At 36.1% G+C, this 14,429-nt stretch overlaps 1 protein-coding gene across 1 annotated transcript; it reads left to right on the top strand.

Annotated features, from left to right (window-relative positions):
• Nucleotides 1-4,486: 4,486 nt before the first annotated feature.
• On the top strand, nt 4,487-11,670 carry LOC135071238 (protein transport protein Sec61 subunit alpha). The gene is made up of 10 exons (XM_063965020.1): nt 4,487-4,655; nt 4,796-4,863; nt 5,102-5,167; nt 5,460-5,670; nt 6,293-6,454; nt 6,872-6,967; nt 7,874-8,040; nt 8,913-9,053; nt 9,944-10,192; nt 10,900-11,670. Exons 1-10 carry the CDS (start codon nt 4,649-4,651, stop codon nt 11,161-11,163), a joined length of 1,431 nt encoding a protein of 476 aa, XP_063821090.1. The 5' UTR covers nt 4,487-4,648; the 3' UTR covers nt 11,164-11,670.
• The last annotated feature ends 2,759 nt before the right edge of the window (nt 11,671-14,429 follow it).

Below are 14,429 nucleotides of genomic sequence, written 5' to 3'. Positions count from 1 at the left end.
AAATCAAATTCATGTTTAAATGCAGTTAATGACATAATTTTTAAATTGTCACTATTAATATTTTTTACTGAATAACCTGTAAAAGTTAATTCTACAATTTCTGAAAAATCACCTAAAAGTAACCTTTTCATTAGTGTAACCTAAAAGTAACCAATGCAGTTCAAAAGTAACCTAAAAGGTTACAAAAGTAACCTTCTGGCAACACTGCTGATGACAGGACGACCTTGACAGTGACGTTTGTGATTTTTTTTACTTTGTTATTGGCTCCGAAACACGACATATTGCTGTAATGTAACGATTATGAGTATTGTGGAGATGGAGTTCATTTTTAAAGTTGCGCAACCAGATAAGCCCTGCCAGTCCTGGCTGGTATACCACCGGTCAACAATACGACAAGTCAACCCCTGCGACAAGTCAACCCCTGTGACAAGTTAACCCCTGCGACATACAGTTCAACCCCTGCGACAACTCAATCACACACAACCCCTCTCATATAATGAATCTACGTTTCATCTCATATTATGTAGTAATACGGTCAAAAATTCTCGCTGAATCGTCTATCGTCGAGCTATGTGGAGCTCCAAAAACGCTCTACAACACTCGACTCACACTTCTTTCCGAGGCTCAGTGAGCATTCGTGGCACTCATCTTGCACTGACTTTTAGGAGGTTAAGATGGTGATGAAGAATAGTGTGTATAATATACGAGTAGTTGTAACGTTGGATAGACTAATATTTCTGATAATTTTTAGTCTTTATTCGAGTATCCTCAAGTAGGTACGTTTTTCAATTCCTTCACGTTTTCTCAGAAATGACAGTAACGGGGCCGCCCGAGCAAGGGTCATGAATGCTTTCCCTGACCATTTTAAACTCACTTGACCACTTTTTTAAACTGTAGTTAATCATCGTCATCATCATTTCAGCATAGGAAGTTCACTGCTGAACATAGGCCTTCCCCAATGCTTTCCATGTTGATCGATTGGTAACGGCCTGCGTCCAGCGCTTCCTTGCTAACTTTATGATGTCGTCGGTCCACCTTGTGGGTGGACTTCCCACGCTGCGTTTTCCGGTACGCGGTCTCCATTCCAGAATCTTGTTGCCCCATCGGTCGTCAGTTCTGCATACTATGTGCCCTGCTCATGTAGTTTGTAGTTAATAAAGTGACAGAATCCTTGTAAACAGTTGACATCCCTTTAATATGAATCATAGCTTTTGTCTTGTTTAGTGGTAATTTTATCACAGCGTGACTTAGCAGCAGCGCGATGTTCGATTTTCTTCAATATTATCGCGTCAATCGTTTTAATAGTCTTTCACAGGATAACTTGGGAAGTAATGATTATTACAGTATGATGTTTTACTATACTCTCAGATAGTGTGGTTTTTACCTGACTGCGCCAGAAGGAGGGTTATGTTTTTTTTCATAAAGTTATTAAATTACCTACCTCCTTCATTAGTAAATTAATGTCTTCGATACCGAGAATACATTGAAGGCCCCTTGTAGGTACCATTTGCTTTTTTGACTGTTTTTAGGTATTTTGAAACGGTTTTTGGGCGATATTTTCAAAATTTTCATGGCACCCCAGATGTTGATCGTCTTATTTTCTCCGTCTGGGCGAGCCCTATCCATAGACACCTCATATTTAAAGCGATACGAATCATTTTAACATAGAGGAATTCCTCCATTCATTTTAAGGAATTAGCCAAATAGTCGAAGTCGGGGTTGACTTGTCGCAGGGGTTAACTCACAGTGGGTTGACTTGTCGGGATTGAGTTGTCGTAGACGGCGCGGTGCCGCACTATGGATCGAAATTGCGATTTATGGACATAGCGATTTTTTTCACAATTTCTATTTGAAAAAATTACCTATCGATAGGTTACGTTATTCTGATGAATAAATGCTGCACAAGTTTTTCTCTAAAACCAATAGTTTGGCTGGAAAAAAATATTTTCCATTTTCGTTGTATGGAATGAAACATAAAGTGGTCGATTTCGACTAAGCCTTGACAGATCTTGCTTTGAAACTACTTGAGCCTTGTTTTATGGCTTGTTGACTATAATCTTACGCAATCAGCGCGCGCCCAAAGTTACCCGTTCACAAGTTATGAGGTTCTGAAAATTTTTAAAAAAGTAAGTAAAAGTGACTTTTTTTTGGAATATCTTTAAAGATTTAACGAAAATATAAAGATTCTATACGTTAATAATGTGAATTAACCTTAAATTACTGCTAAAAACACATTTTAATAAAATTCAAAGGAATAAAATCGGTGATATTTTTTTCACAATTTCTGTTTGAAAAAAATACCTATCGATAGGGTATGTTATTCTGATGAATAAATATTATGAAACGTTTTTCTCTAAAACCAATAGTTTGGCTGGAAAAAAATATTTTCCATTTTCGTTGTATGGAATGAAACATAAAGTGGTCGATTTCGACTAAGCCTTGACAGATTTTGCTTTGAATCTACTTGAGCCTTGATCTATGGCTTCTTGACTATAATCCTACACTAACAGCGCGCGCACAAAGTTGCCCGTTCAGAAGTTATGAGGTTCCGAAAAATGAAAATTAAAGTAAGTAAAAGTATCTTTTTTTGGGACATATCTTTAAAGATTCAACTAAAACATGAAAATTCTATACTTTAGTAATGTAATTAATCTTTCTGTTGTCGTCTTATCTAAAGAAAAGTCAATTTTACTTACTTTAATTTTAATTTTTCGGAACCTCATAACTTCTGAACGGGCAACTTTGTGCGCGCGCTGTTAGTGTAGGATTATAGTCAACAAGCCATAGATTAAGGCTCAAGTAGATTCAAAGCAAAATCTGTCAAGGCTTAGTCGAAATCGACCACTTTATGTTTCATTCCATACAACGAAAATGGAAAATATTTTTTTCCAGCTAAACTATTGGTTTTAGAGAAAAACGTTTCATAATATTTATTCATCAGAATAACATACCCTATCGATAGGTATTTTTTTCAAACAGAAATTGTGAAAAAAATATCACCGATTTTATTCCTTTGAATTTTATTAAAATGTGTTTTTAGCAGTAATTTAAGGTTAATTCACATTATTAACGTATAGAATCTTTATATTTTCGTTAAATCTTTAAAGATATTCTAAAAAAAAGTCACTTTTACTTACTTTTTTAAAAAATTTCAGAACCTCATAACTTGTGAACGGGCAACTTTGGGCGCGCGCTGATTGCGTAGGATTATAGTCAACAAGCCATAAAACAAGGCTCAAGTAGTTTCAAAGCAAGATCTGTCAAGGCTTAGTCGAAATCGACCACTTTATGTTTCATTCCATACAACGAAAATGGAAAATATTTTTTTCCAGCCAAACTATTGGTTTTAGAGAAAAACTTGTGCAGCATTTATTCATCAGAATAACGTAACCTATCGATAGGTAATTTTTTTAAATAGAAATTGTGAAAAAAATCGCTATGTCCATAAATCGCAATTTCGATCCATAGTGTGCCGTTTTGATATGGGTTAGTTGGGCAGCTAATAGGTGAATGATTTACCAATAGAATTACTTACCTCATGCTTGTTGAAGAACTTAAAGAAATAGAAATAAAGTAAGTATAGCCTGACCAGGAACATAAAAACCCTCGCCATGTTGCGGAAAACTAATGGTACTAATTTCTTTTAATGGCAACAGTAACTGAAAACTTCATTGACGTGTCACCTTGCATGTCAATATTAAACTGTCTATTGCTGTCAAAGTGTAATTTACAAACTGTATTTTAAATGTCTGCAATTGATTTTGTGAATTAAATTGCTAAAAACTTTTTATAGACGTGAAAGAAAAGTGGTTCACAATGTGTTAAAGTATTTGTCGAAGAAAAATACTAAGGGTTCGGACAATATTTTCATTGAATAATGTTTCCGACAAAGGTTGTCAAATTGACTGACATGTGTATCGTGTAGTACAGTCCACTATGAAAATTAGCTGTGGTTTGTTTCAACTACCTATTTTAAAGTTTTTGTCACTTTGTAAGTGTTGAATTTTAAGAAATTGATTGGGAAAGAAGTACCTACAGAGTTTGAAGCGTTCATGAGCAGACATTGCAGTTGAATATTCAAGTTGCGAATTTGATTATTGATGAATAATAAATAAATCCTACTAGTTCGATTGATGGTTTCATTTAATTTATTTAAACCAGGTTACCTATAATATAATCTTATTTCGTTAATTTATGAAAATATCAAATAAGCCCGTAATCCTTAATCCTGATACATAAAGTTAGCCTATTAATTTTAACACAAGTACGACTGTACTCAGTGTTGCACTATCAAACGCAATTGACGCGCCTCTATGCCAGGGTTTTTATGTTCCTGGTCAGGCTATACAAATCAAACAAAAATTAATTTTATAAAACTTATATCAGAGAAAATCTTAATATTATTTCCGTATGCTTCCGTAAAACGGATAACGTCCTGCAAATGGCAACATTTTACACGCCAACATCACTGGTCACGTGACATGACGTTGTGGACGTGTCATTCGCGGACAGCTCGTTGGCGGCGTTGCGCAGGCTCTTTCTCGTAAAAGTCGTATTGGAGTGTTACTAATGAACAAAAGTTGAATGGTTTTAGTTCAATTGATCAGTGAATAACTTAGTTAGGATAGTTAAAACGAAATAAATCAAAATGGGAAGTGAGTATCATCTTTGTAAATCTCTAAAAATAGTTTTAACCAATTTTACACGTATTTTTAATTTTTCGTGTTAATATTCCTGTATAGTGGGTATTATGTGTTAAACGTGTTGTACAATGGTTCATTTTTCGTGTTTACAGTCAAATTTCTGGAAGTAATAAAGCCGTTTTGCAGTATATTGCCAGAAATCGCAAAACCAGAACGGAAGGTAAGTGCCCCGAATAATGTCGATATATCCTGTTTTACTTGATTCCTCTTGGTTTTATCGTGTTCATGATGCTATTCCTTCATGGATCAAGCTGTAAATCATTAAATTCATCAGAAAAAATAAAGTGAAAGTAGAATACTAACCTCAAGTACTTTTGATTTGGGATAGATAACTGTACATCAGAAGCCTCTGCCTACTATTTGAACGTTATTTTTAACTGAATGCCTTGAATTTTCAGATCCAATTCCGGGAGAAAGTATTATGGACAGCAATCACATTATTTATTTTCTTAGTATGCTGCCAGGTGAGTTGTTGCCACATAACCATTTTTTGGGAATACACCCATATGCTCCAATTAGCTTAATGTTACTTTCGAATTCTTATTACAACATTATCAAATTACTTTATGAACAATAATTACTTATTTCAGCATTTCCCATACATTAATTTATGTTTTAGACATACAAATAAATTATACTTTCTAATATTACTGAACCCAATAAGTTTTTAATTTGAGTAATTCCATTAAGTTTATGACTCAAAAATCACAATGAATCTTTTAGGAATGATAACAATAATGAATAATGTTTTTCCAGATTCCCTTATTCGGTATAATGTCATCAGACAGCGCGGATCCTTTCTACTGGATCCGTGTCATCTTAGCTTCGAACAGAGGAACACTTATGGAACTCGGTATCTCGCCAATCGTCACATCTGGTCTCATCATGCAGCTTTTAGCTGGTGCGAAGATCATTGAAGTTGGTGACACTCCAAAAGACAGAGCGTTGTTTAACGGCGCTCAGAAATGTAAGTCGTTTCTTCATTTATGTTATTTTTAGACGATAAATTAAAATTGACGCTTAAAACTTTATTAATTGAATACATCATCATAAACAACATGAAAGTAGATCATGTTATTTCAGAATTTTGATTGCAGTTTAATTATTAATTATTGTAATAATCTGTCATCTTTTATAATGTTTTTATTTACTGCATACAATTTAAAAAAGAAAGTTCATCTATTGCTAAACTGAATGAACATAATACAATAACCACATGTATTTATTGTGAAGGCAAAGTGCCAATTCATTTCAATAGTTTGGAGGTGGCAGAATGCCAGTTTTTATTTATCCCAAAAATAAATAGTCCTTAAACAAATATGTACAGTCTACTTTACTACTCTAGTCTTATATCAATGATAAAGTAATGATAAAAAAAGATAAAATGTGTATGGTTAAAAAACAAATAAATACTTTATATGAATGAAATTTTGGCAAACATTAATCAATTTGCATTAAAAAAATGTAAGAATTGCCATATAAATAAATAAATAATATTCTAAGCAAATTTTGTACTGTTATATGAATAGGAACATTCTAAAAATACATTCAACATACAATATGTTATAAATAAGAACATTTTATTTCAGTATTTGGTATGGTAATCACTGTGGGTCAAGCCATCGTATACGTAATGACTGGCATGTACGGTGAGCCCAGCGAAATCGGAGCTGGTGTCTGTCTGCTTATCATCATCCAACTGTTTGTTGCCGGTCTCATTGTGTTGCTGCTCGACGAGCTGTTGCAAAAAGGTGGGCATTTTGACGTTTCTACACACATATTTTTGCAAATGTTCTTTTAGAATAAATTATGAAATGTATTCTGTGTATAAACAATTTTAAATTATAAAAATAATGGGCAATTTCTTGCACATAAAAGTATAACAACCAGACAATTAATAAACGTAACTTTCACATGTCTTAAAGAAACTGTAATTTTTTTTATCAAATTTGGTACAGAGATGATAATATCTTTGATTATTTGGTATAATTTATTAATTTATTCTGTACATTATGACCATGGATGTCACAGCAGCAGTAACAGTTACACTGCTAAGTTTGTTTTTATTTTTACTTAACTTCTAATGGAAATGATACAAATGTTTTATAAACTGTTTCAAAGTTTTCTTTTCCATAGATTTTTAGTTTAATTTGTCAATTCTCTTTCAGGATATGGTCTCGGATCTGGTATCTCACTGTTCATTGCGACAAACATTTGTGAAACTATTGTCTGGAAAGCATTCTCTCCTGCTACTGTTAATACTGGTAAGAAAAAAATCTATTAATTCCATTTATTTAAGATTTTTTCTAGCCAATTTAGACTTGTAGAGAAACCATGCTTTGAGGCCAACACAGGGTAGTTGTTATGGCTATTTTCCCTAGCAATTAAGTTTATCTCTCTAAATAAATAAATTAAATAAATAAAAAATCATCAAGCCATTTCTTTACCTCTTTACCAGAGGCCAATGAAGGAAAAGAATGAACTTTTTTCACGAAAGTAATTGTATAGATGTTCGCTAAGTCCGACTTGCTTTAGGCGGTTTTTGTTATCTGTTTCTCAGCGCTAGCCATTTTTGTCTCGAATCCTACCTCTGCAGGGAAGTAAATATTAGGATATTGTGTAAAAGTGCTTGTTCACCTGGGTGGTTTTAATGTCCTGACATTGGATCCATTTCACCCAGCTTCATTTTCCAGATGAATTGTGTCGACTAAAGCGGTCGCAACGACCTAGGTGAGGTGGTTCAAAGGTGAAATGTGGACACTAAAAATACCACTTTCTTCACCCATATCACAGGATAGTTATTATGGCTACTTTCCCTAGCAATTGAGTTTATCTATCTAAATAAATTGAGTAAATAAATAAAAAAATCATCAAACCATTTCTTTACCTCTTTACCAGAGGCCAATGAAGAAGGAAAAGAACGAACTTTTTTCACGAAAGTAATTGTAATCAATTCACCTGTGTGAAATGGTTCTGAGGTGAAATGTGGACACTAAAAATACCACTTTCTTCACCCAGGTGATATCACCCAGTTGAACAAAGTGGAATAATTCTTTTAGAAGCCTTTTTGCAAGAAAAAAAGACCAGCACTAGCCATTTATTGTCTCTACGTGTAAAAGTGCTTTTTAAAAGCCTAAAGTTAAAAGTCCTTATAACTATCTCCACCACAGGCCGCGGCACAGAGTTCGAGGGCGCCGTGATCGCACTATTCCACTTGCTAGCCACGCGGCCCGACAAGGTGCGCGCGCTCCGCGAGGCCTTCTACCGCCAGAACCTGCCCAACCTCATGAACTTGCTCGCCACTGTACTCGTCTTCGCGATAGTCATATACTTCCAGGTATGTATGAGTTGGATAAACTTTTATTTTCTAAAAGTATGGTTTTGAAAATCTGTATGGTTGATTAAACTTCAAAACGCCGCTCTTCGTAGATTTTGTGCGGCAAAGAGTATTATGAAGTCATTTAATTGAGTAATTTTGATTGATTACCAAGATTGAAATTGAAATCTCATTTTACAAAAGATTTAAGACTAACTGGATTTTTAGGACTAGAATTTTAGTGGTTAAATTTATTTTAATTTTGAGAGCAAGCATGCAGCCTTCTTTCAATAGGCCCTGGTTCATAGCCAATGCTTAATAGGAAAGAAGGGCCTGGAAATGAGAACTTAATCACCTTTCCCAGCTTTTTGTTTATTACAGAAAATAAAGAATTTACAGACTACTAGCTTTCCGCCCGCGGCTTCGCCCGCGTGGAATTTTGTCTGTCACAGAAAAACTTTATCGCGCGCGTCCCTGTTTCAAAAACCGGGATAAAAACTATCCTATGTTCTTTCCCGGGACTCAAACTATCTCTATGCCAAATTTCATCAAAATCGGTTGCGAGGTTTAAGCGGGAAAGCGTAACAGACAGACAGACAGACAGACAGACAGACAGACAGAGTTACTTTCGCATTTATAATATTAGTTGGGATAGCACATTAAACATTGTGGCATTATTTTGTACAATGTTTAGTTTGATGTGCATTTGTAAATTTCCGGTACTCGTTTGGGTTTGTCACGCTACAAAATTCCTTAGATTTAAAGTAATGAAGACGAATTTACACATGCTGTTTTCCTGACGTATCGATTCTCTAAACAAACCATATATCTATGTATAATAATGTAAGGTTCGAAACTTCGTAGGCAAAAAATAAATTTCTTATTCCCCATAGGGCTTCCGCGTGGACCTGCCCATCAAGTCGGCGCGCTACCGCGGCCAGTACTCGTCGTACCCCATCAAGCTGTTCTACACCTCCAACATCCCTATCATTCTTCAGTCTGCGCTAGTTTCTAACCTCTACGTCATTTCGCAAGTAAGTATTAAAGGTTTTTTGACCTTTTATTTGTGTGATGCTTTTTGACAGATATCGTTTCGAGCCGAAAGACGTCCACTGCTGGACAAAGGCCTCCCCCAAGGATTTCCACAAAGACCTTCCGCGACCTTCACCAGATCGTACATACATAGCTTGTTTGACAGATATAAGCCGCTATTTTTGGCAGATATAAGATAAAAATATTTTTTTAAAACCACTCTGTAAAAGCTGTGCATGTGACATTGGCGGAACAGTGTGCTCTCAGTGGCGAAAAAACGCAAGTTCATCGCCATCCACCAAAACAAGAAGATAAAAATATTGGCAATTATTTTTTCAACTTAACGAGTTGCTTAATTCAGATGCTCTACTATTATTATTCGATAGAATTATGCCCATTGAAACGTTTGAATTCAAATTGTTTATTTATGCAAGTAAGCTAGGCGCTAGTCCAAAGAGCAATTTTACTTGTCCCAACCCTAAAACTTTGAGTTGTAAATAGTGTAGGGCTTTAGAAAATAATTTATCATAGATGAACATGGCAATGTTCCATTTTCAACAAAATTCTTATCATTAGTAAGCAGCTTTTACTCTTCATAATTTTGAAACACCTTATAGTCAAGCAATTCTGAAACGTGAAGTGGCAAAAATTGGAACTATTAACCCAGTATTGATAGTACCGCCCTCGTGTAAATGTCATTATTATATGGTTGTCCAACGTGGCAAAAATCAGACCTATAATCCAGAGTTGATAGACAATGTCAGCTGGGACGGTTACACCCACCCACGAATGGGCATAGGGAAAATGCCGGTATAGCGAACCTTGTCCCAATTTCCCCCAATGCCCAGTTTGTCTGCAGCGATCAGGATAATAAACTAACCCACCTTTCCAGATGTTAGCCGTCAAATTCAGCGGCAACTTCCTAGTGAACATGCTGGGCGTGTGGGCCGACGTCGGCGGCGGCGGCCCTGCACGTGCCTACCCAGTAGGCGGCCTGTGCTACTACTTCAGCCCGCCGGAGTCGCTTGCCCACATAGCCCATGACCCGTTACATGCTGTTCTGTACATCTTCTTCATGCTGGGCTCCTGCGCCTTCTTCTCCAAGACCTGGATCGACGTGTCCGGGTCTTCTGCTAAAGATGTAAGTATATTTTTGTTGGTTTGGTTTTTTAGTAGCGTTTAACCCAGTAGGCGGCGTGTGCTACTACTTCAGCCCCCCGGAGTCGCTTGCCCACATAGCCCATGACCCGCTACATGCTGTTCTGTACATCTTCTTCATGCTGGGCTCCTGCGCCTTCTTCTCCAAGACCTGGATCGATGTGTCCGGGTCTTCTGCTAAGGATGTAAGTATATATATTTTTGTTAGCGTTTACAGATCCTGGTTATACCGCCTGGAATACTCGGAAAAACGTTTACCGGAGTTTCGAATGTTGCCATATCATGATAAAATACATGTCTCATGTTACCTGGCAATATTTCGTGGTGTTGCCAATAGTAAAATTTCATGGGAGAATACAAGAATATTTTTTGCAAGAATTTGTCATTGCATTGCATCAAGTTTAAATCTTAATACAACCTCTAGTTATTACTATTACATACCCATAAAAGAGCGGGCAATTACTTATCAACAATTTCAAGATACAAAGTAATGTGATCACTCTTCATAGAGTAACAGTGTTGACTTGACCTTCACTGGTTGGGTTTTATTGGCGGTCAAGATGTAGATCCTGATCCTCGATCCGAGGAACGAGTGATGGGAATAGTCCCGTAAACCAGTGTTGAGGTTAGCCTCAACTAGGCAAAACTCATTTGCTGTTTATTTTCATCATCTAACCATCTCTCCCTCAGGTCGCGAAACAGCTGAAGGAACAACAGATGGTAATGCGCGGCCACCGCGACAACTCCATGATCCACGAGTTAAACCGCTACATCCCAACCGCTGCGGCCTTCGGCGGGCTCTGCATCGGAGCCCTATCTGTCCTGGCCGATTTCCTCGGCGCCATCGGCTCCGGCACCGGAATCCTGCTCGCCGTCACCATCATCTACCAGTACTTCGAGATATTCGTCAAGGAACAGGCCGAGATGGGAGGCATGAGCACGCTGTTGTTTTAACTCTGAAACTCTTAGCGGGGGGGAGGCGGAAGGGGGTCACGTGACGGTGATCCGTAGATGGAGCGGCGAAATTACGCAGTTTCGAAATTCGTCAATGAGGGTTTTCGCGATTGAAAAATCCGCCAGATGGCAATACGTAGACGCGAGGTCCAAATGCTGCATGATTGGTTATTTTTGACATGACATTGACAGATATGTCAAAATCCACCAATCACGCAGCAGTTAGACCCTACATCCACGTCCCTCCATCTGGCGGATTTTTCAATCGCGAACACCCTAATTGTAAAACGTTTTGTGATCGCTCCGTCTACGGTTCGCCGATTGTAATTAGTTTTATTCGGTCTGAGTAATTTGGCTTTCGCCATTGGACTGTCGCGTTTAATTTTTTTATTTAGTAGGGAATATTATTATATGTCCTCGGCCGCCTCCTCGCCGGCGTGTGTGTGCGCGTGGGTTATGTGCTAATTTATATGAGATAACTTTATAATAAAATAATTACGAGAAGTACAGATGTTGTTTTTGTCGAGACCTTCCGAGTATTCAGTTTTATATCGCTGTTGTTCCTAGTTCGTAAGCTGAAACGATCCGACTTTGTTAAGATCATCTTACAAACTTAAAATTATTTTTAAGTGCGTTGGATACCGTTGTAAAAGACATTGTAATAGATGATTTGTATATTGTGTTGTGATTATTGTTGACGGCATATCAGATATCGATGCACATATTGTGTTCTGTTTTGATAGGACCAGAATAACTATGTGGTAGTTTTACTTCACACATTTACTACACATGACAATCAGTAAATTAAATATATATTAGAACAGACTGCATGTTTATTTTCTTGTAGTTTAACTATTTCCTATATCAGAAACACATACAGAAGGTAGTTAAATAAAATGCATCCCAAAAATAGTTTTGTTATGTAACTTTATTCTCCTCACTAGACATGCAAATACAGGACAAAACAATTCACGATTCCTTCAAACCTTATAACAAAAAATCACGACTAAATAAGATTGGTAACAAATTTATATACAAGGCAGAAAATATTTTAAAATCAATCTGAATGTGTTTATAATAATGAGATCTGAGCCAGATTGGTGAGGAAACAATATTGTTAGGATTTCAGGTAGTAATAAAACCGAGGGCTATACATCCACAACTAATCCTAAATGTTTAGGCACTTATAAGCAGGACTCTCGGTTGGTTCTTATTGCTTAAACGGGACCAAATCTTTTTCGAGAGCAAACTTAATGGAAGACTTCTAAGTCGGCATGCATTTCAATCTTGAAATGAAATAACGTACGTAACTCAGTTGCTGAGAACTTCTACAAGAAATGGTGTCAAGTAAAAAGCGTATCAAAACCCCGTTATGCATTCAACTTTTTCTAAGTCGTGGAATCATTGTGATATCTAATACTGAAACGATTTTGTAAACAAAATGTATGAATCCGACATAAGAAAATATGTTACCTTCTAAATAAAGTAAAAAGTGGGTTAAAAGAATAATAACGAGGATTCGACAGTTCTGTAACAATGTAGATAGAGTTCATTTTTATTAAGTCTGATGTACGTAAATAACTATTACTAAAATTAATTGTTAGTTGCTTTTCTGGTGGGTCTGAGGGTCTTTGTTATAATTATATTTAGGTTAATTAGATTGCTTTAAACAAAACAGCATTCAAGCAGTATTGTAACGGGTAGAGATTATAGAACCGTTATGAGAGAAAACTACAGTTTCCATACAAAATGAGTTGGAAGGAAATATCGAAAATAAAGGAAAGGTTGAGGTTACACAAGGCCAAAGCTGCTTTCATTTTATTTAAACTAAAGTGCCGTTCGGAACACAAATAAATCGCATATCTATTTTCATAATACATATTACGCGAGTCATAAATAAAGTCGCTATTTTGCCCTCACCTTTACTTTATTTACGATATTCCAACTCATTCCGTTAAATAGAAATCGAAGTAAACGAAACACTGAAGGAGTCATGAAACTCTTTAAGATGTAGCTAATGAGCAAACAGATATTTTGCTGAATTAACCATATAATTTTAAGATTAAGAAATATCGACTAATAATATAAGAAATTAACATGTAGATAATAGAAACGTGCAGTTATACTTAATAACCTAAAATGGACGTTAATGAGTTTTGATAAGTTAATTACTAAGTGATCGAGGTTTTCTATATCTAACCCGGCGTGGTACGTGTAGATAATGGTTTGATAAATGTAATTACTGTGTTAAACCAGAAGTTCATTTTAACAAAAAAGTAATAACCTGATATCGCGCCTCCAACGTGAAGTTTTTTATAGACGAATAAATAAATAAAGAATGAATGCATGCGTGTAAAAATATTCTAATCACAGTTCACACTTCCGTTCCCTATTGACCCATGCGCGCCAGTACACCTCTAATATTACCCACAATCCGACCGCTGCTCGCAAATACAAACGAATAAAGCGTTATGTTACTTCCCACGTTATGTACTACTTACATCATAAATATTCATCTCTGCTATGTAGTGGATCGATATAGTTTCACCAATTATTATTCACAGACTATTTTACAAACGATGATACCCTTAAATTATTCCTTAGCGGTCCAACGATAATAGTTCGGCGTAATAATAAATCGAAGTATAATCATAAAGCATTTTATAACTATCACTTTGCATAATAGGTATGTACAAAGCTATTTCTAATCTAGTGCGAGTGTCGCCGTACGATTGAATGCTGCGATGCGATATTGAACAGTGTACAAGATCCAGATATTTCAGTCAAATAAACCAAACCCGAAGCTTTAACAAATAAAAACTAAACGAAACAACTCAATGCAGAAAACATTTATTAGATTTAACAACATCCGTGAATGGAGAAAAGAAAACAAAGAAAAAATAACTTTAAGAATAACAGTGCCAATTAATCTACTAAAATGTGGATTCGTCGGTCGTCCCACACCGCACAGCTACTCGGCGCCCCGTTACGAATAAGTGAACTTTAATCCCCTAATATAAGATACTTTATTAATCCGTAAATACGACTTAATTTCGAAAGTTAATCGATCAAATAGTCATTTCCAAAAATTAAACTAGGTAGGTACACAAACGTCTAAAAGTTGACTGAACCGATAATATAATAAAATATACTCTAAAATATAACAACAAAAATCAATTCGGAGCCGCACCGGGCAACCGGGCCGGCCCTCATCGTGTCACTAAACTATATCTAGTGATTTCGCTAATTCAATCTTGTATCATTTG

Source organism: Ostrinia nubilalis, chromosome 4, assembly GCF_963855985.1.
Source record: "Ostrinia nubilalis chromosome 4, ilOstNubi1.1, whole genome shotgun sequence".
In the NCBI taxonomy this organism is placed as follows: domain Eukaryota; kingdom Metazoa; phylum Arthropoda; class Insecta; order Lepidoptera; family Crambidae; genus Ostrinia; species Ostrinia nubilalis.
The sequence above is the reverse complement of the archived record's forward strand: the minus strand, read 5'-3'. Positions and strand labels throughout refer to the sequence as shown.

Excerpts from the sequence above, each read along its gene's own strand:
- LOC135071238 (XM_063965020.1), top strand. Across the intron at positions 4,864-5,101 it reads TCGCAAAACCAGAACGGAAG|ATCCAATTCCGGGAGAAAGT; the intron begins GTAAGTGCCCCG and ends TTGAATTTTCAG. Across the intron at positions 10,193-10,899 it reads CCGGGTCTTCTGCTAAAGAT|GTCGCGAAACAGCTGAAGGA; the intron begins GTAAGTATATTT and ends TCTCTCCCTCAG.